We start from the raw sequence: 20,233 nt of genomic DNA on the forward strand, positions 1-20,233 counted from the left end.
AAGGAAAAGATGAATTAGATATGTTATCTCTAAAAGCATTTCTTAAACAACATGTATATATTATCTTCAGTGGCTAAGACACTGACTATTGTGTCCATGCAGATGACGTCAGGGAATTCCCCCTGACAGCCAGCATCTGCACTAGCAACAGCCAGGTCGCGTATGATTGGCTAAGACGCGACCTGGCTGAGAGCGGGGAAACTCTGGCTTGGGGATTGGCTGGTTCGTCTGACAGCTTCGTATAAATAGCTGTCAGACGAACCTTGCTTGCTTCTCTCCTGTATATTTGTTGAGTCTGTTCTTGTTCAATAAAGACTGGTTAATTCTCCTCACGACTCCGATCGCCTTCTGTGCCAACTTAACACTGGCGACGAGGATGGGATGCAGCCGCCGCTAACCAACCGAACATTCCACCTCGGCACAATTGTCCTGGTGACCTATTCCGTCCTGCCTAGCTCGAAATCTGAGGAGACCATGTCGGCGATGCCAACTTTCGTCCCCTTCGGCTGCGACGGCGAGACATGGGAAGCGTTCCTGGAGCGCTTCAAGTGCTACCTGATCGGCAACGGCCGTCGCGATGTGCCGGACGACGAGAAGTGCAGCTTCTTCCTGAGCTGTTGCGGCACGCCAATGTTTAGCGCCGCTCGCTCACTAGCCGCTCCTCAGCCAGTCCACTCACTGGACTGGGCCACCTTAACGGAGCGTCTTCAGCGCCACTACGCCCCTACACCATCCTGGGTGGCGAGGCACTACGCGTTCAGACGCTGTGTGCAGAAGCCGGAGGAGTCGGTGAGCCAGTTCCTCCAGTCGCTTCGCACAGTGGCGATGAGGTGCGAGTTTGCCGATCTCGACCGCAACCTCACAGAACAGTTCGTCAGCGGCGTAAAAGACTTGCGCCTTCGCCGGCGGCTCCTGTCACAAGCGGACATCACACTGACCGGGGCCATTGAGCAGGCAAGGGCGGCTGAACTCTCCGATGAGTCAATGGCGGAGATGTTCAACCTGCCGCCTCCGCCAGGCCGCACTTGCCTGGTGGACGAGCTGGTCCCCCTGCCTATTGACTACCCTGAGGAGGGAGCGGTGGCTCGCATTGGCCAGTCCTCCAGAAGGCGCGCCCCTCAGAGAGTCCGAGAAGCTGTGACCGCTTGCCTGGGCTGTGGAGGCAACCACGACCGCTCTGGTTGCCCCTTTAAAGCCGCGGTATGCCGCCGCTGCCTTAAGAAAGGACATTTGGCCCAGGTTTGCCGAGCGCAGTTCCCCTTGCCACAGCGCCCAGATGACGTCCCGACCACAGCCGCCGTCAAGCAGCGACCTGGGAGCCGTTCTGGATGACAGCAGCAGCAGCAGCCTTCGCGCGGAGACTGCTACGCCGTGGACGCTGATCTACACGCCAACCCCGCAGAGTTGGCCTTCCACACTGGTGCAGGTGCGGAGCGCATCAAGGCGTCGCTCCTCATTGAAGGCTCCCCCTGCACCATGGAGGTGGACTCGGGGTCTTCCCGATCCCTCTTGTCGTGGGCAGAGTTCTCCCGCCTCTGTCCAGGGATCTCCAAGACCCAGCTCTCCTTCCCAGACGCAACCTTACGGGACTACCAGGGGACTCTAATTCCTACCCTGGGTTGTCACCTGGTGCGGGTGGAGTATGGGGACTTTTCGGGATGCCTTCCCCTTCTAGTAGTTGAGAAGCCTTTGCCAGCCCTCCTGGGCCTTGACTGGTTCCCGGCACTTGGCCTATCAGTGCACGGGGTAAGGCAAGTGGTGGCCACACCTCCTGACGTGGCCGACGTACTTGCCAGGTTCTCCGATGTGTTTGATGGGCAGCTGGGGGCGTATAAGGGAACGCCCATTTCCTTGAACCTAGACCCCCAGGTTGCCCCCATTAGGCTGAAGGCCCGTAGGGTGCCTTTCGCCTTGAGGGCAAAGGTTGATGCGGAGCTGGACAAGCTCGTCGCGCAGGGAGTCTTGGAGCCGGTGGATTACTCCAAGTGGGAGACCCCTTTGGTCATCCCAGTTAAGGCGGATGGCTCCATTCGCCTCTGCGCCGACTTTAAATCCACCATCAACCTTGCCCTCCAGGCGAACCCCTATCCAGTTCCGGTAGTGCAGCACTTGCTCCACTCTTTGGGGCAGGGCTGCATCTTTGCGAAGCTGGATATGGCGCAGGCCTACCAGCAGCTCCCGGTGGATGACGAGGCGGCGGCCGCGCAGACCATCGTCACCCACCGTGGAGCTTTCCGTTGCCGCCGCTTGCAATTCGGCGTTTCCGTAGCCCCAGGGATCTTCCAGAGCCTTATGGAGCAGTTGCTCCATGGGCTCCCTGGTGTGGTTCCGTACTTCGATGACGTCCTGATCGCCGCCAGCAGCCGATCGGGCCTCATTGAAGTACTAGTAAAGGTCCTCGAGCGTTTCAGGGGCGCGGGATTAAAATTAAAACGCAGCAAATGCTCATTTGCTGTGCCCCGGGTTGATTTCCTGGGTTTCACAATTGATGCCCAGGGAATTCACCCCACCCCTTCCAAGGTAGCAGCCATCAGGAACGCCCCCACGCCTGCCTCCAAGACGGAGCTGCAGGCGTTCCTTGGCTTGCTGAACTTTTACGCGCCATTTTTGCCGCATAAGGCGTCACTAGCCGAGCCGCTGCATTGGTTGCTCGACCGATCGGCAGCCTGGCGCTGGGGCAGCCGCGAAGCGCATGCGTTCGCGGCTGTCAAAGACTTGCTGACGTCAGAGGCAGTCCTCGTCCAATATTCGGACAAGCTGCCTTTGACTCTTGCTTGTGACGCCTCCCCCGTGGGTTTGGGGGCGGTCCTGAGCCATGTGCTGCCCAATGGCTCGGAGGCCCCCATAGCCTTTTATTCCCGGACACTGACTTCTGCAGAACGCAACTACAGCCAGATTGACAAGGAGGCTCTGGCTGCAGTGTCAGGGATTAAGAGGTTCCATGATTACCTCTATGGTCGGCACTTTACTTTGTTCACCGACCATAAGCCACTCCTTGGGCTTTTGGCAGGTAACAAGCCGACCCCTCCCATCCTATCACCGCGCATGACTAGGTGGACAGAGTTCCTAGCTGCATACAGCTACACTCTGCTCTACCGCCCGGGCAAGCACATAGGGCACGCTGATGCCCTCAGCCGCTGCCCCCTGCCCGTTGCAGACCCCCCGACAGTGCCTTGCCTGTCGGTTTTGGCCATAGCGGATTTGGCTCTGCCCCTCTCTTCCGGAGAGGTGGCCTCAAAATCTAGGGCTGACCCTGACCTGTCCCAGGTCATGGTTTGGGTCCAAAGGGGCTGGCCTGAGGGACCGGTGCCAGAGCACCTTCGCCCCTTCAAGGCCAGGCAGTTGGAGCTGTCACTTCACAGTGGGTGCCTCCTGTGGGGTGACAGGGTGGTCATTCCACCCAGCCTGCGCCATCAGGTGCTATCTCGCCTTCATGACGGCCACCCGGGCATAGTGCGCATGAAAGGCCTGGCGCGCAGCTATGTCTGGTGGCCTCGCATTGATGACGAGATAGCCGCTTGGGTGGCCGGCTGCTCCCCCTGCCAACTTTCCCGACCGGCGCCACCGGCAGCCGCTCCGAGGGAATGGGAATTGCCCCGTGGGCCTTGGTCCCGCCTCCACATGGATTTCGCGGGCCCCTTCAGAGGCCAGGTCTTCATGGTGGTGGTGGATGCATATTCGCGCTGGGTGGAGCTCATCCTCATGAGGTCCACCACAGCCGAGGCCACGATCAGGGAACTGACTAGGCTTTTCGCCACCCATGGCTTGCCGGACGTCATTGTCTCTGATAACGGGCCTCAATTTGCATCCACCGCGTTTCAGTTGTTCCTGGCCTCTCAGGGTATCCGCCATGCCCCAGTCGCCCCATACCATCCAGCTAGTAATGGCCGGGTGGAACGGGCGGTCCGTTCGGCCAAGGAGGCGTTAAGCAGGATGGATGGGGCAGACTGGCCATCAAGGGTGGCTGCTTACCTTTTGGTACAGCATGCCACTCCTTGCCCCCTGACCGGGAAGTCTCCAGCCGAGCTGCTGATGGGCCGGCGCCTGCGGACCACCTTGGATAGGTTGCACCCGCTCTATTCAAGTGAACAGCCTGGCAACCTGGGGCCCCCTCCCCGTTCCTTCATTCTGGGCGATTCCGTGTGGGCTCAGGCCTTCTCAGGGGCGGTTAGGTGGGTGCCTGCCACCATCACCGCCATAACCGGCCCCTGTTCTTACAGGGTCCAGCTACATGATGGGACCGAATGGCGGCGGCACCTGGATCAATTGAGGCGCCGCTTACCCTTCAACAGCGACAACAACCCTGCCAGGTCGACCATCGACGTCGCTGCGCCTGAGCCCTCCAACACATCGATTCCTGGTGCCCTTCCACCAGTCACTGTTCACCCGGTCCAGCTGCCCAGGGCCCTTCCGGCCTCGGACGCCGCCTCCCGGCCGTCCATAGTTGGGGGTGTGCCGCCCGTTAGGCGACTTCCTCCCGGTTTCCCGTTGGCCTTCCCCGAGTCAGGCCATGCCTACCCTGATGTTCCCTGCTCAAGCCCGCCTTCGACCGCGCCCCCTCGGCCCTGCCTACCTGATCCTTGTCGTTCTCCTTCCGAGGTGGGCCTCCAAGATGGCGCCCGGAGCTCCACTCCCTTGCGGGAGGAGCTTCGACGAGCACCACCTTCCCCTCCGGCGCCTCCTGTCGAACTGAGGCGTTCTGGACGGGTCCGGCGCCGCCCAGCCTATCTGCGTGAGTACGTATGTGCATCGTCTACACATGCGCACTCACTGGGGGGGAAGGAGTATTGTGTCCATGCAGATGACGTCAGGGAATTCCCCCTGACAGCCGGCATCTGCACTAGCAACAGCCAGGTCGCGTATGATTGGCTAAGACGCGACCTGGCTGAGAGCGGGGAAACTCTGGCTTGGGGATTGGCTGGTTCGTCTGACAGCTTCGTATAAATAGCTGTCAGACGAACCTTGCTTGCTTCTCTCCTGTATATTTGTTGAGTCTGTTCTTGTTCAATAAAGACTGGTTAATTCTCCTCACGACTCCGATCGCCTTCTGTGCCAACTTAACACTGACCTTGTCGATCAGAAAGATTGGCAGTTTGGCAGTTCAAATCCCTAGCACCACATAAGGGGAGTGAGCTCCCGTTACTTGTCCCAGCTTCTGCCAACCTAGCAGTTCGAAAGCATGTAGAAATGCAAGTAGAAAAACAAAGACCACCTTTGATGGGAAGGTAACAGTGCTCCGTGCGCCTTCGGCATTTAGTCATGCTGACCACGAAGACGGCTTCAGATAGCACTGGCCCTTCAGCTTTGAAATGGAGATGAGCACCGCCCCCTAGAGTCGGAAACGACTAGCACATATGTGCGAGGGAACCTTCACCTTATATATTATCTTTAAAAGAACTTGCCACCCAACCCTACTTTCCAGTTATGTTTAACTGTGTTAAAATCTAAATTAAGGAATACAGAATATACCAAAGACTAATTATAATTAATTGAGCTAAATGGTGACTTATTAATAATCTTTGCAGTTCTAAAAAAATAATAAAAGTTATTCTGCCCGACTATAACTTGTTTCTTAGTTAGTACCAGCAGCATTAATATGATTATATTAAGAAAGCATAGGATGTCTCAGGGATATAATAATAATTTAAATGTCCATAAATGAATTAATCAATTTAAGAAATGTGTGTGGTCTCTTATTCAACAAATAACTATAGGTGGCTAACCCAAAATATATAAAAATAGTTTTTTTTTATAAAAATCATGAAACAACATCAATTTGATTCAGATAGTATATAAGTACTTGAAAACGAAAAACAATATATCCATACTAAGCTCCACTAATATCTCAGATCCAACATCTGAGGGACAGGGACAACTTGGTTTTTATAGTCTCCCAGAAAGCCAACAGGAATCCGAATCTCAGGGAGGATCTTGTTCCATAGGACAAGAAAACGGGCACCTCTTGGGTCCCATCAGATGATGCTATTTCAAAAAATAATCTTATAATGTATAATCTTATAATTATTACTGTCTGCCAGTTTATGAAGTTTCATTCATACTAAATGACTAAAATAGCTGTCCAATCTATGCATCAATCAAGTGCTTGTGCAAGCATTTGAAACCAGTGTGTTCCCTAACCCACTGGTTACCTAGCCTAATTACTCCTCCATCAACTCACACACCATACCAACCCTTGTCCCTCTTGCTCTTAATGTGGTTAGCTAGAGGAGGGGGGAATTGTCCACTACCCCCATCAAACCGAATGAGCCAGTAACACCTCCTTTCCCATATCCTCCACCAGAAATGACCCCTCATTCATTTTTTACCTCAAAACAATAAAGCTTCTACGTACATTGATAGATGTGTAGGAAGGTTTCACAGAGCTTGCTAGTGAATATAGGTTCTGGAAGATCTCGGAAATACTGCTTCAACATGTCTGCCACATCAAAGGCCGATTGACCCTCATAATTTATGTTATTTGGGTTAATTTCATTCATTTCTCTTAAGTAGAGGATCCTAGATTTAACTCCAGATTTTCTGAAAAGACCAACCTAAAAAAACAGAATGTTTTAAAAGTGTATGTATGTGTATATATATATATATATATATATATATATATATATATATATATATATATATATATATATATATATATATATATATATATATATATATATATATATATATATATATATATATATATATATATATATATATATATATATATATATATATATATATATATATATATATATATATATATATATATATATATATATATATATATATATATATATATATATATATATGAGCCAGCTCATGATGTCATCACACAGCCCATTATCCAGGTTGTTACAACACAAAAGAACAATAGGCACACAGTCAGTACCTCAGCCACACAGAATGTTTCGAAACAGCCAACTAATCTGCAAGCATCAACTCCATCAACTAATCAAGATGTTACAACACAGCCAACCAATCCGCTTACAGCAACAAAGCCAGCACTCCACACACACCCCCACTAATATTTATAGAAAGACGGCAGCTCCGATCACGCTTTGCTCACACAAGCACGAAGCTGAAGGCACCAGCCTGAAGATGGCGAGTGGGACCTCGTCAAAACGTTGCCAATATACTCTCAATTTTACATGGGAAAAGACCCGGATATGCCAAGATATATATATATATATACATACATACATACATACATACATACATACATACATACACATACACACACACATAAAGAGAGGCATAAAATGAGCTTTTCAGCAATTTCTGAAGGAACCACTTATCACTCCATTAGTATTAAACTGTATAGGAGAACCTAGTGCCTGAGTAGAGCTAATTACTATACATTAATGGTAAAAACTTAATATATCAAAACATGAGTGGCAGGTACACAACATCTATTAACAATTACAATTAAGAAGGAGCAAACCTTGAGAGAGTGAGTTGGCCAGTTATGTATAATCATGACCAACCCCATAAAGCAACCTCATGCTCCAAACCCCAAATAAATGAAATATACAGTTTAGATTTAGCAGAAAGGATATGGACTAGATAGGTAATGTAAAGATGTGTTACTGAAAGAAAAGCATCCTAGACATTTTTCTTATAAAAAATGTATGAAAAACATATCTGAAAGCTAAAGGATGGAGTAGAGGCAAAGACAGAGTTTGTCATCATACATCTGTCAAAATTAATCATGGTTGAAGAGAATGTAGCTATTGAAATACCAATTCATTTAAGTAGCAATTACATGCCAATAGAACCAGTTTGATCTAATGATTAAGGCACCAAGCTAGAAACCATGAGTTCAAAGTTCCATCTTAGCCATGAAAATTAACTGGGTGACTTTGGATCAGTCTCTCTCTCTTTCTCTCTTAAGCACCTCAGGATTGTTGTTGAGGGGAAAAATATAGCAGAAAGGTGTTGGGGATATGTTTGCTGCCTTGAGTTCTAGTAAAAATAAAGGTGAGATATAAATTAAATAAACAGTAATAATAACAAACAATAATTCTTAAATCCTGAGAACTGGACTTCTACTGGTGTGTGTGTAAGTCTGTGTGTGTGCGTGTGTGAGAGAGAGAGCCAGACAAACAGACAGAGAGACAGACAGAGAAATAGAGAAAGAAAAACTAAAAATGTGAACCTAAACACATGTCATACTGGTACCTGGTCAAGAAAATGGTGCCTTAAGTAGTCCATAGCTTGGAATATACTCCTTGGAATGGGATGACTCGTTCTTTGAACATTTAACAGTAATGGTACTCCAAATACATTTTTATCTTTATAATCAGGGACTTTTACTTTTCTAATGAATTTTGGAATAGTCCTGAAAATATGGAAATAATTCATTAGCGGACAAAGGTGTCTGGGTGGTACAGACCTAAGTGCATATAACCAGGTTTTTGAATTTGTTAATAGGATACAACAGGTTAAAAAAACTGAAGTAACAAAGCAATATCAGAAGGACATTACTTGCATCACTTAATACATTTCAACTTTATAGAGAAACAAGCTATTTAGACATAGCAATTTGTACAATTGAGGCAGGTTTTATTTACAATTTTACAAAGTTTGGTTGACTTTTTTTTAAAAAAAGTGAATAAATAACCAATAAATTTTTTAAACCAAAGTTTTTATCTTTACAGTTCATGATAATGACAAAAGAAAAACAGTGTTCCAGGTCTAATAGCATTAGAGTAGGAATGTAATGTAGAATCAAGGCCCCTTGTCAGGCTGTACCTTCCATCTAATTCCAATGTCCTTTAAGTTTCAAAGCTTCTAAGCATCTCTTGATTACAACCAGGGTGGATAAAAATCGATGATTTTTTAAAAAATATATAAAAAAACAGATTTTTTAAATATTTAAATTGTATTTTAAATTTTTTAAATCAAATTTATTTTAATAAAATGCTTTTGGAGTAAAAAATCTATCTAAAGATAGTTTTCTATTTAAGGTACTTTAATAAATTAGCTTATTCAGCATGAAATGGAGCTTAGTTATGTAGCATGAAGCTATATATTCTGCAATACTGGGACTGTCGGTGAGTCACCAGCGGGTCATAGGAGGAGCTGCTGCGGGACAGAGATGACAGTTGCTCTTTAAAAATTATGATTTAAACCGAGTTGATTAAAATCAAGCCTTTTTACTAGTGATTTAAATCGTGATTTAAATCAACTGGACTTAACTCAAATCCACTCTGATTACACCACCAGTTTTTGGTAGAAAAATTATTGGTTTCAACAATGCAATTTAAAAAGATGCTAAGTAAGTCTGTTAGGCCTGCGCAATGTTTGCACAATATATCCCATAATTCCCCCCAAAATGTGCCAAAAATCGCGGTCCCTATCTTGCTCCATGATATCCCTGCATCAGAAGAAGGCCAAACAGGTAAGAAAAATGGGAGACTTTTATTTCTCCTGCATTAGGCTGAAGATTCAATATCAGTATTATTGAACCATGTATCAATATCAATATTCAATATCTACATACTGTAAATTACCACAAACCAGATGACCTCTAGATATTCCTTTGCCTTTAGACGTGTACTGCTGTTTATATCTTTCTTCGTCTATATCTTAAATCTATACCAAATATTCCCTGAAGTCTTTAAACTGATTGTTTTTAATTCAGATGCAATATATTAAATGGTTTGTATAAAATTCTACACCACTAACATAAAGAGTTAGATGCAATGGTGAAATTAGATATTCCTGTAGAAAGTAGGGCTCTGCTATGAGCCATACTGAAATAGATAAAACAATTCAGAACACAAGTGGCACCTCTTTAAATTAATATTTTTCTGAGATCATATGGCAGCCCTACTAGAAAACAAGCAGCAGAGATGTGAGTAGACTTTGAGAATAACTTCAACTGAGCTATCTTTATTTTTAAAAAGGTAGCCAATGTTTTAAACATCTCACTTTCTACCAGAATATGCCAATTGGTGTGTTCTAGGTGCAGAGCCAAACTGGAACATCAACAACTACTTGTTGATGTAAAAAAATATACTTTCAGAAATATACAATGCACTCCTGCAAAAGTGAAACACTCTGGAACATTGTCAATTTTGCCCATAAAATTCTAAATCTCTTTATTCCTTTTAACTTACCAGTTCCATCCTTGTTTGCTAGATGGAGAGTATTTGTCCATTAAAGTAGTTAATTTTAACAAAGCAAGCTTTTGCATGCGGTTCAGACAATTTGCTGATTGACTGTCCATTTGCAGAGAAAGACTTTCAAAATGTGTGCCTTCTCTACTAGACCATGGTCTCTTCCCATGCCTGAAAAACAAAAATCATCAATGTTCTTTAGTATTAATGCCATTTTTAGTACTCATTCCATATCTAAAGGTAAACTGGTCCATTGAAAATTCTAAATGATTGAAAATATACTATTATACTTGGTTGCACAATCAACCAGACCATTAAGACTGGATTTGGTATTCCTGTCCACCTATTGAGTCCTTCCAATCGACCTGGTTTAAGCAGATATTGTTGTTTAATAATGTTAAAAACATTGTCTCAGAATATAAGCTGTTCTAAGTAATGCTGCCTTTTGCAATTGACTGATGGCAAGTTTGTCAATGCTGATCATGTTCAAGGAGTGTGCCAGATGCTTTGGAATTGCACCTAAGATGTTTATTACTGTTGGTATTAACTTTACTTTCTTTTGACATTCATTACTTAATTATATAAAATTAATAATTTGCCAATCATAATAATTATACATCAAAACCTGAAATATTTAGCATTTAGTTAAGTTGTCATTGTCATTATTAAGCAATTAATCTAACATTGACTGCTTTCAGGGTTAATCAGACTAATTTGTTACACATTTCACATTTTATTCTGATTCTTTGCAATTTCAACAAACCTGATGGAATGTGTGGGTATCATCCCTGTTCCTGTTCCCATTACATACGTCAGTTCCATTAGACCCTGTTCGCCAAGGTGTCTGCAGCAGTCTTCACCATCAATATTTGGCAATTCTGCTGATTTTTCTTCTGAATGCTTTTTAATTTCAAGATGGATTTCTTTAGGAGATGACTGGCATGGAGAAGTGGATTGGTTAGAGTAACTTGCAGAATCAGAGTCACCATCATCAGATAATTTTTCTGTCCATTGGCTGACCAACTTCCTGAGTCCATTCACGTGTTCCATAACATTGTCTAGTTCCGTAAAGACATCGTCATCATCAGTCTCTGGTGAATTCATTTTGTGAAGATTTTCTGGCACATTGTCATATATACTCAGCCTGTTATCCATCAGTGAAGGAGAGTCACATGACCTTTCAGGCTCCTGAGAATTAGTCTTATCCCTGCTTCTCTGGCATCCATGAAAACTCCCTGTCCTCCAGTTTACTGAGGTATTGTCTATTGGAGATAATAGACTATATGTAAGCGCTTTGGGGAAAGTCCCAGGCTTATGACCTTGTGGTACCTGAAATACTTTGTTTTTGTGCAAACATATCTCACTGTTGAAGTTTTGCTCAGAAAAATCACTCCTTAAGGAAAGCTTGCTGGGATCAAACTCTTCAGCATACATTCCTCCTCTTTTACTGTGTCTCCTTACTTTGCTGACTGGGCTTGGGGTACTCACAGTGCTACTGTCTCCAGACTGACTGCCGCTGCTGCTGCTGCTGCTGCTACTACTACTACTACAGCTCTGGGGATAGTAAGAAGGTTGTATCACTCGACTCGCTGGTGCATCAGAAATGTCTATACAATTTAAGCTTCTCAACTTTTCTTCACTCAATCCCTCTAGGAGAATAGGCTCACTAATGTTGAATTTGGTCTTCAAATGCATTTGTTTCTTACAGGTGCCACTTCTTAAGCGCAACTTCTCCATTTTCTTTAAGAAACTGTTTCCTTTTTTATGGCATAGTTTATCCAAGTTCTTCTCCTCACTTGTCATATTCAAGGTCTCAGTAAGAGAAGGAGAGCAACTGGAAACAGAGTCAGGGGATGCCAACTTATTCGAGGAACAGGTTGAAGAGCTTCTGCTGGTCTCAACTTCGCAAATCTTGGGAAAATTGATTATATCACTATCCCCACTACTAGAACTATGAATGGAAGTTTTGTCATGATGAATGTCTCCTTGATCCGAAAATATAATATCCCCACTGCCGTTGCTTTTAAGTTTCAGGTTTTCAGGTCTTCGCGCACAAGAAACCTCTATATTTTTCAGATGGGACCATCTTTTGGTATCTTTTTCATAAGTCCATTTGTTACTTATTGCACAAGGTTCTTCATCTTCAGATTCATCACTCTTAAAGCAAAGAAAGAAATGTAAAACGTAACATCATATAGATAATCAAGATCTGAAAATAGCATTAACTGTTTCATTTTCCAAAATAATGTTTCTGTCAAGGATCCAACTAATGAACCCAAACCAGTCAGCACTCTTGACACGGTCAGCTCAAAGAACTGCTTTATTGAGTACATGATTTTGGCACGGATGATTTTAAAACCAGCTCTAGTTATTTCCCGTGGTTTCAGTGTAACTAAAAGTTAGAGATCCCCCCTCCCCCAGTGTCACAGGTCACATTGTCCAATTAAGTGTTCTGGTGTGTGCTTGGCTACTGGTTTCAGTCTCTGGCCGGCACCACTTGGGACCAACCTTGGTTCCCACTCCTCTCTCCCCTCCCCAAGCTGTATGGCAACTTGAGAAACGGAAGATGGCTGCCGATCTGTTTCACAGTTGACAATTTCATTTAAAAAAGGCTAATGCTAGTAGAGAAAAAAGGATAACCCTACTGCTCTGTCTGTATAGGTCATTTATAGGAACATACAGTTCTAGCAAATCAAGTAATTTTAATATTGAAGAACAGTATTGGATTATTTTATTTAAGTATGCAACATTTTCTTTTTGCAACACTCAAACAAATGTGTTCAACCTAAACGTTGCCTTATAAGAGAAAGAGAGATATCAAGATATCCTTTAATGAACTTCTGGGAATTCAACAGTTAATATTACATAAAATTAGTAATTTATTTATTATCGACTTATTAAAGAACTAATATGGCCACCTAATTCATACAATGATCCTGGGCAGCTCACAGCAATTAAAATAAACAGGAATCATAACAAAAAAAATCCCTTTCTACCAGGCACTACATCAATGAGTGTATTGACTCAATCTCCATCCTAGCCCAGTATTCGGGAAAGAGTCATTTCTTTGTGTTCTTCAATGAAGTTAGAGAAATTTAACATTACATATGCAATAAATAAACTGCTAGAATCATGTAATACTGCAGATATAAATGTGTTAATATCCTTATCATACACAGAATAAAACATGTCTTGTATATAAAAAAATGCTTGGGTGAAAAAAAATCTAGCCCCATCTTGTTTTTAACTATGTTCATTTTAGTTTAAAATAGAGTAAGCAAGATTATTATATCTCAAAACACTCTCACCTCATTTAACATCATGAATATTACGGAGAGAACAGGGTATACAGATGGTATTTTGGATAAAATATCATTTCCAAGTGAGACTATTTCAGACTATACTTAAAATTAATACCAGAGGGAAAACAGCCTTTCTAATAAATAATATGTTGAGAAACAGATTTCTCAATATATGACTCTATCAAGAAATCACTCAGTCATGAAGACAATCAATTGCCCCACAGTGGCTTTTTCCATTCAGCCTCTGAATCATTTCCTGGTAGGTCTAGTATGTTTTGTTTTTTAAAGATTTCTCATATCATCTGCTTATAACCACTGCTTTTTATAATGCTGACGGTCATCTCTCCATGAGCAGATTCAGAAGGACAAATGTAATGTATTGGAGATGACTTTAGGCTCATCTGTCTGGTTAATAAAAATAAAAGTTGTGAGTTGGTGACATGATGGACCATAAACAACCCAGTGATGGTCTTTGCCAGAGGTAGCACCTAGTTAGTACAACAGTCTCATTCATAGGAGATACTACAAGCAAAGGTTGACATGTAGTCCTGAGACAAACAAACCTTGCATAACAATGTCTTTCACTTTATGATAAACATTTATGAATCATAAACATACCCGCTTTCTCGGCTTACTTATTTCCATCTTCATTTCTGCATACTTATTCAAGGTATTTAACCGTCTGGAGAAAACAAAGACAGACAAAGTTCTATAATCCTGCTTGTCTTCCATTCTTAAATTTGGCACACATTATAAGCAAAATCATCTTGTTATTTTTTTTTTCTGTGCTGTTCCACTGAGGATAGTGTCTCACTTTGTTTGCTTCTTAATGTTTTAAAAAACTCAAAGAAGGAAATAGGCATCAAGGTGTGCGTTAATAACAACAACAAATGTCCTGACAAAGCTATTGAATTTTAAGAAAAAGATTGAAGTCTACCTCCAATACATAAAAACTAATAGCTATTTCAGCATCATTCTTATCTGCATTTTAAATGAATAACAAAAGAAACATAAAGCACAATTTATACATTCTTTGATGAAGTGCTATAGTGCTGTGAATGTTATTCAGAATTCATTTCACCACTTAAAGGGTCCCTCAGTCACATTCCATTCAGATACAAAGAGACACAATCCTCATAGCAAAATAGTCTCCTCTCATTCAATAGGCCCATGATGGAGAACCTATGGCACGCGTGCCACAGGTGGCACACAGACTCCTCCCTGCGGGCACGCCAGCTATTACCCCAGCCCAGTTCCACTGCACATGCGCACGTGCCTCCTGCCAACCAGGGGGCCTTCAGGTCTCTGCCATTCATGCATAGGGGCAGGGCCTTCCCCAATCTCTGCAGTTTCCCCCTCACCCCAGCACGCTCTACCTTTCTCCTGCATTTCTGCCACCCGTGCCTTTCCCGATCTCTGCAGGTTCCACCCTCCACAAGTGCCTCTTCGTGGCAGAAATGGAGGAGAAAGGTAGGGTGCGCTGGGGGAAGGACGCATGTGCGAGGAAAGCGCACACATTTGCGAGGGTGGGGCACACATGTGGGGGGTACTCGCATTGCATTTTGGGGTTGTGGCACACATGCATGCTTGGACACTCAGCACCAAAAAGGTTAACCATTACTAAAATAGGCCATCTTAATTTAATTCAATTCAATACGAGTTGGTGTGGAGGATAGGAGGAGTTTTCTGATACAGATTTTCAGGTGTTTCATTTGGAAATAATAAAATGGGAATCCTCAAGCATAGTTTCTTTTTTTCTTTTAGTCTACTGAATTTTTTCCACTGGATTAAAAATTTCCCCTTGACTTTTAAATTGTGAACCACTTACTGTCTATTCAAGTGAAATAAATATTCTCTATTTTACATATTAGCAGTTATTAATGCATTATCTTTTCATTCTGTACAGTAATTGAGGGAAAAAATTAAAACAGTTGCAGACTCCAAAAAATGTGACATTTTCCCCATAATTGTTAAATCTCAGGTCCGTGCTATAGACTGACAAACATTTACCACACTCTTACCTTTTCATTTTTGTATAAGGAAAAATAGCAAAGTTATATGTCTCTCAATAATAAATAAGCTTATTTCTAAATTACTGATCGCATCTTCTGTTATATAGCATTCCCCTAAAAACTGCGACTTGTGTTTGATTTTTTAAGGAAAGCCATAAAACTTGGCTGTTCAAAAGGCCTCAGGGGTTAAAAGTTCTTGCTGTTGTTCCCTCTCATGTTGGACAGACTATTTCTTTAATGTAATTGATACCCCCAATGTACATGTAATCCTCCTCTCATGATCACTTGTTCAGTGGCCATTTAAAGTTACAACAGCATTGAAAATATTTATGAGAGTCCTCAAAGTTGTATCTTTCATGGGATCGCAATTCAAGTGCCTTGCAAGTAGCTGGCAATTACTCCAGTCACACCATCCTGCAATCATATGATCACTAATTGTGACCTTCACTGCTGGCTTCTGACAAGCCAATAGGGAAAAACAGTAGGAATTTGCAAATAGAGACATTACACGTAACCACTGGGCAGGAGTCACTTAATGATGGCAACTGGAACTGCTGTGATTGCCATCATAATTCAATACAATCACATTATGTCACACTTTTACACACATTTAGTTTAGCGATAAGAGTTCCCAATCCCAATATTAAGTGAGAATGATCTCTATTTATGCTTTTGGTTGATAGTTTAAAAAAACATTTATAATCTTGTTATCTTATTTCAAATCTGATTTTCAAAAGGTTGAATATATGCAAAATATTCAAAATCAGAATGGTCAGTAATCCCAGTGGCATATAACGCCAGTGAATGGAAAGGTTGTCAGTTCACACCAGGATCTCTGAGAATTCACTTGCTCTTTTCATCTTCACGTGCATTTTAATGGAAATTTGCTACATATAGCCTTCCAGCAATATATTTATGGACCAAGTAGCTTAAAATATTATTGTGCAATTTGTTTGCAATTTAGGCAATTATATCCCCTGAGGTACAGTTGGTAGTTGGGTAATAAATGGGAAGGTTGTTGCTTTCCAAATGAAAAAAATAATAATGTAATTATAACATATATGTAAAACGCTGCAGCTGCTCTGGCAATATTTCAGCACCACTTAACCACCTGCAGCATTTTATTCAACCTCTTTCCAGAAAAATTCTAATGGCTGATTTTCAGATGATACTTTGGGACCGACAAAAAGAAAGAAAGAAAAAGGAACCATACAGTTTTCTTATTCCTAGTACAATTAAACACAACTCCACAATTATAATTTGCAACCCAAAGAAAGCTGCTGCAAATACTAAAGCACTAGTAAAATGACAATTACTACATTACCTGGCAATCTTCCATTTTCTAGTACTAATCTTTAAAAATAAGTTCACTTAGAACAGATTTTCTGTCAAGCTGATGATAGAAGTAATAACAGTTAACTAACTTAATCCAAAGGAGAAAGCATATTATCTATATCAAAAATGCACAATGTGGGATATCAGACCTATATGAATTTCAGAGTGACACTTGAAAGACCCAAAGATAATTTTTGAACTGGGTCTCCCTGATCCTAAATCCAATACATGCACACTACACTACACAGATGGTAAATGAGAAGTTGCTTTGTCCTAGGCCCACTTGCTATTTTTTGGTGTTCAGCTTCTGGCATGCTACTTAAAGGTGAAATATATTCCTTGACCTATATAAACTTGTGCATCTCTCTGACCTAAAGCCTCTTAACTACTGTACTGTAAAAAAAATCTGAGCATTGCATCCTAGATTCTGAAATTTCATGTGCAATGCAAAAATTATGAGCACCCATAAAATGATTTATTTCTGATGGGTAGCCTGAAATATTTGACAAAACGACTTAAGTCCAGTTCATAAATTTGGTGACACTACTGAAATTCTTCCACATTATCATCAAACTCATATTTGGACAATGATAAACTTTGCATAGATCAGAAATTAGCAAGATTTCATTGGATTTGGCCAATTGTAATGATAGTCCATGTACTGAAATCACCAAAAATTCATTTTTTCTAGAATGTTACACACTTGATGTATTTATTTATTGATAGATAGATAGAGAGAGAGAGAGAGAGAGACAGAGAGAGAGAGAGAGAGAGAGAGAGAGAGACAGAGAGAGAGACAGAGAGAGAGATAGACAGAGAGACAGAGACTGCGAGAGACTGTTTCAAGGCAACTCTGTAGCTGCAAGAGTTGCACTCTTAGAAAAGTCCACTGAAGCCATAAATCCTGAAGTTGGAACACATATATTGTGTACAACAACAATACATATACCTCCAGACATCCAAACAGGAATGAAGTAAGATACAAAATATTAGTCATAGCCCACTGACTTCATTAAGTGCTTCACTTAATTAAAGCCTTAGGTTATCAGTCCTAGACATCTATTACTAAGCCAAAGACAAATTCAGACCAAACTTTACCTGTAGAGAGATTCTATTTCATCTTGATCTAAAAAGTCATGATCTTTCCTCACAGTTTTTATGTCAACTGGAAACTGCATATCTGAAAAACAAGTTCCAAATGCTATGCTTTCACTTTTATTTAAAGTTAAGAAAAACAAAAACAGAACTTAAAATGATAAAAGTCTCTGGGAAATAAATAAATTTATGAATCAGGGCACAATACTTGCATGTGAGAATTTTAGAGTATATTAACCAGGGAAAAACTAGGAATTATGAATGTCTATGACAGAAATACATTTTAAGAATTAGAAATTCAAGTGTCCATTGCTATTGCATAAAAGATGCACTGAGCAATGCATTCTAGAAGACTAGACCCCCTACAATCTTTGTTAAGTCTAACATTCATTTTCTGTTATTTTGATACAAGTTTGTTTATTGTCTTATCTCTCATGAACTGCAATAACCTCTAGCCTGACTTTCCGCCTTCATTTTTCTGAAATGAATTTTTCAACTTGAATTATCTATTATACCAGTGGTGGGATTCAAAAGTTTTTATTACAGCTTCTGTGGACGTGGCTTGGTGGGTGTGGTATGGCTTGATGGGCATGGCAGGGGAAGGATACTGTAAAGTATCCATTCCCACCCCACTCCAGGGGAAGGTTACTGCAAAATCCCCATTCCCTCCTGATCAGCTGGGACTTGGAAGACAGAGAATAGATAGGGGTGGGCCAGTCAGAGGTGGTATTTACTGGTACACCAAACTACTCAAAATTTCCGCTATCGGTTCTCCAGAACTGGTTTGTTTGTTTTGTTTGTTTGTTTGTTTGGATTTATATGCCACTCTTCTCCAAAAGGACTCAGGGCGGCGTACAACATTAAAAAACACACATCCCAAAAGTTTAAAAAAAATTAAATCCATATCCAAAAAAACAAACCGAATTTAAAAAAAACAATACATTTAAAATAAGTTAAAATTAACAGGCCAGGCCGGCTTGCTGGAAAAGCCAACTTTTTAGGGCGCGTCGGAAGGACTGGAGGTCGGGGATTATGCGAAGCTCCGGGGGCAGCTCATTCCAGAGGGAAGGCGCTCCCACAGAGAAGACTCTTCCCCTGGGGGTCACCAGCCGACACTGCCTGGCCGACGGCACCCTGAGGAGGCCAACTCTGTGGGATCGTACTGGATGGTGGGAGGCTACTGGTGGCAGTAGGTGGTCTCGCAGGTACCCTGGGCCTAAGCCATGGAATGCTTTAAAGGTCATAATTAATACCTTGAATCGCACCCAGAAAACAACCGGCAACCAGTGCAGGCCGCCTAAAAGGGGTGTAACATGGGAGCACCTAGGTACCCCCATGACAACCCGCGTGGCCGCATTCTAGACCAGCTGAAGCCTCCGGGTGCTCTTCAAGGGCAGCCCCATGTAGAGACCATTGCAGTAGTCCAGGCGAGAAAGGACGAGGGCATGAGTGACTGTGCACAGAGCATCCCGACCCAGGAGGGGGCGCAACTGACGTACCAGGGGAACCTGGTAAAAGGCCCCCCTGGTCTTTGGTACATAAGGCTCCCCTCAGAACTTGCTGAATACCACCTCTGTATTATACTCATTGCTCTGATTGAATTATTATCCTTGTCTCCGTTGAAGCTGAATCTACCTTAAAGACATGCCCAGGAAGGCTTTAAGGAGAAAACCAGAGTACTATCTCTCTCTTATAGTTGTTCAAATTTTACTGGGTGACGGCTTGAACAAAGTTATTTGAGAACAAAGGCTGGGTCTTAGCTATGTCATATGTAAAGTACCTATTGTCCAATAAACAAATAAGCAGTATCCTGTATCCACTGTGATGTGGGGTGGATGAGGATAATAGAAAGAACTCTGAACCTGCTTCTTTCTAAATCAGTAATTGTATTTATCTACCCCTGAAACAAGAGACGTAACTTTTTCTGATACTCCTCTCCCAGTCATTTTAAAATAACTAGCTACCAATATGGTCATTTGACAGTTAATTTATTTTTTTTAAATGTAGACATAAAATAAAAAGTCCCTTCATCTTTTCTTTAATGAGAGCATCAATTCTGACACTAAAGGTGTATGTTACACTTATTCTTGCATTGTTTATCAGACTGACCTTTGTATATTTTGGCAGCCTGCTTAAAGTTTGCATAATATAAAATATTCCTTCTAGAGTCCAGTTATGACACTGATAGGGAGATAATGTTTCCTTTCATAAGACTATATTGCTACGTATATCATCTATAGGAAGTAGCACTTTAAATGGGACAAGGTGTTATAGTCAAAGTCCCCCAGTTCTGAGCCACCACAATACTACTTCGTTAATATTAACCAAGTTTATGGATAACAATTCTTTGCCTACTTTGTTTACTTCC

General features: G+C 42.4%; 1 protein-coding gene across 3 annotated transcripts in view; it reads right to left on the reverse strand.

Annotated features, from left to right (window-relative positions):
* LOC309382699 (rho GTPase-activating protein 7-like) overlaps positions 1–20,233 on the reverse strand; it is a 101,916-nt gene that overhangs the window by 13,746 nt on the left and 67,937 nt on the right. For all 3 annotated transcript variants that reach the window (XM_081934450.1, XM_081934451.1, XM_081934452.1), the window contains exons 3-8: positions 17,869–17,950; positions 14,042–14,105; positions 10,885–12,278; positions 10,122–10,292; positions 8,179–8,338; positions 6,353–6,551 (exon numbers count right to left, since the gene is read on the reverse strand). In XM_081934450.1, the coding sequence (XP_081790576.1) occupies positions 6,353–6,551; positions 8,179–8,338; positions 10,122–10,292; positions 10,885–12,278; positions 14,042–14,105; positions 17,869–17,950 (2,070 nt within the window). The remainder of the gene's footprint in view (positions 1–6,352; positions 6,552–8,178; positions 8,339–10,121; positions 10,293–10,884; positions 12,279–14,041; positions 14,106–17,868; positions 17,951–20,233) is intronic.

The sequence above is a fragment of the Natrix helvetica genome, assembly GCF_964273705.1.
Source record: "Natrix helvetica genome assembly, chromosome: 1".
NCBI lineage: Eukaryota > Metazoa > Chordata > Lepidosauria > Squamata > Natricidae > Natrix > Natrix helvetica.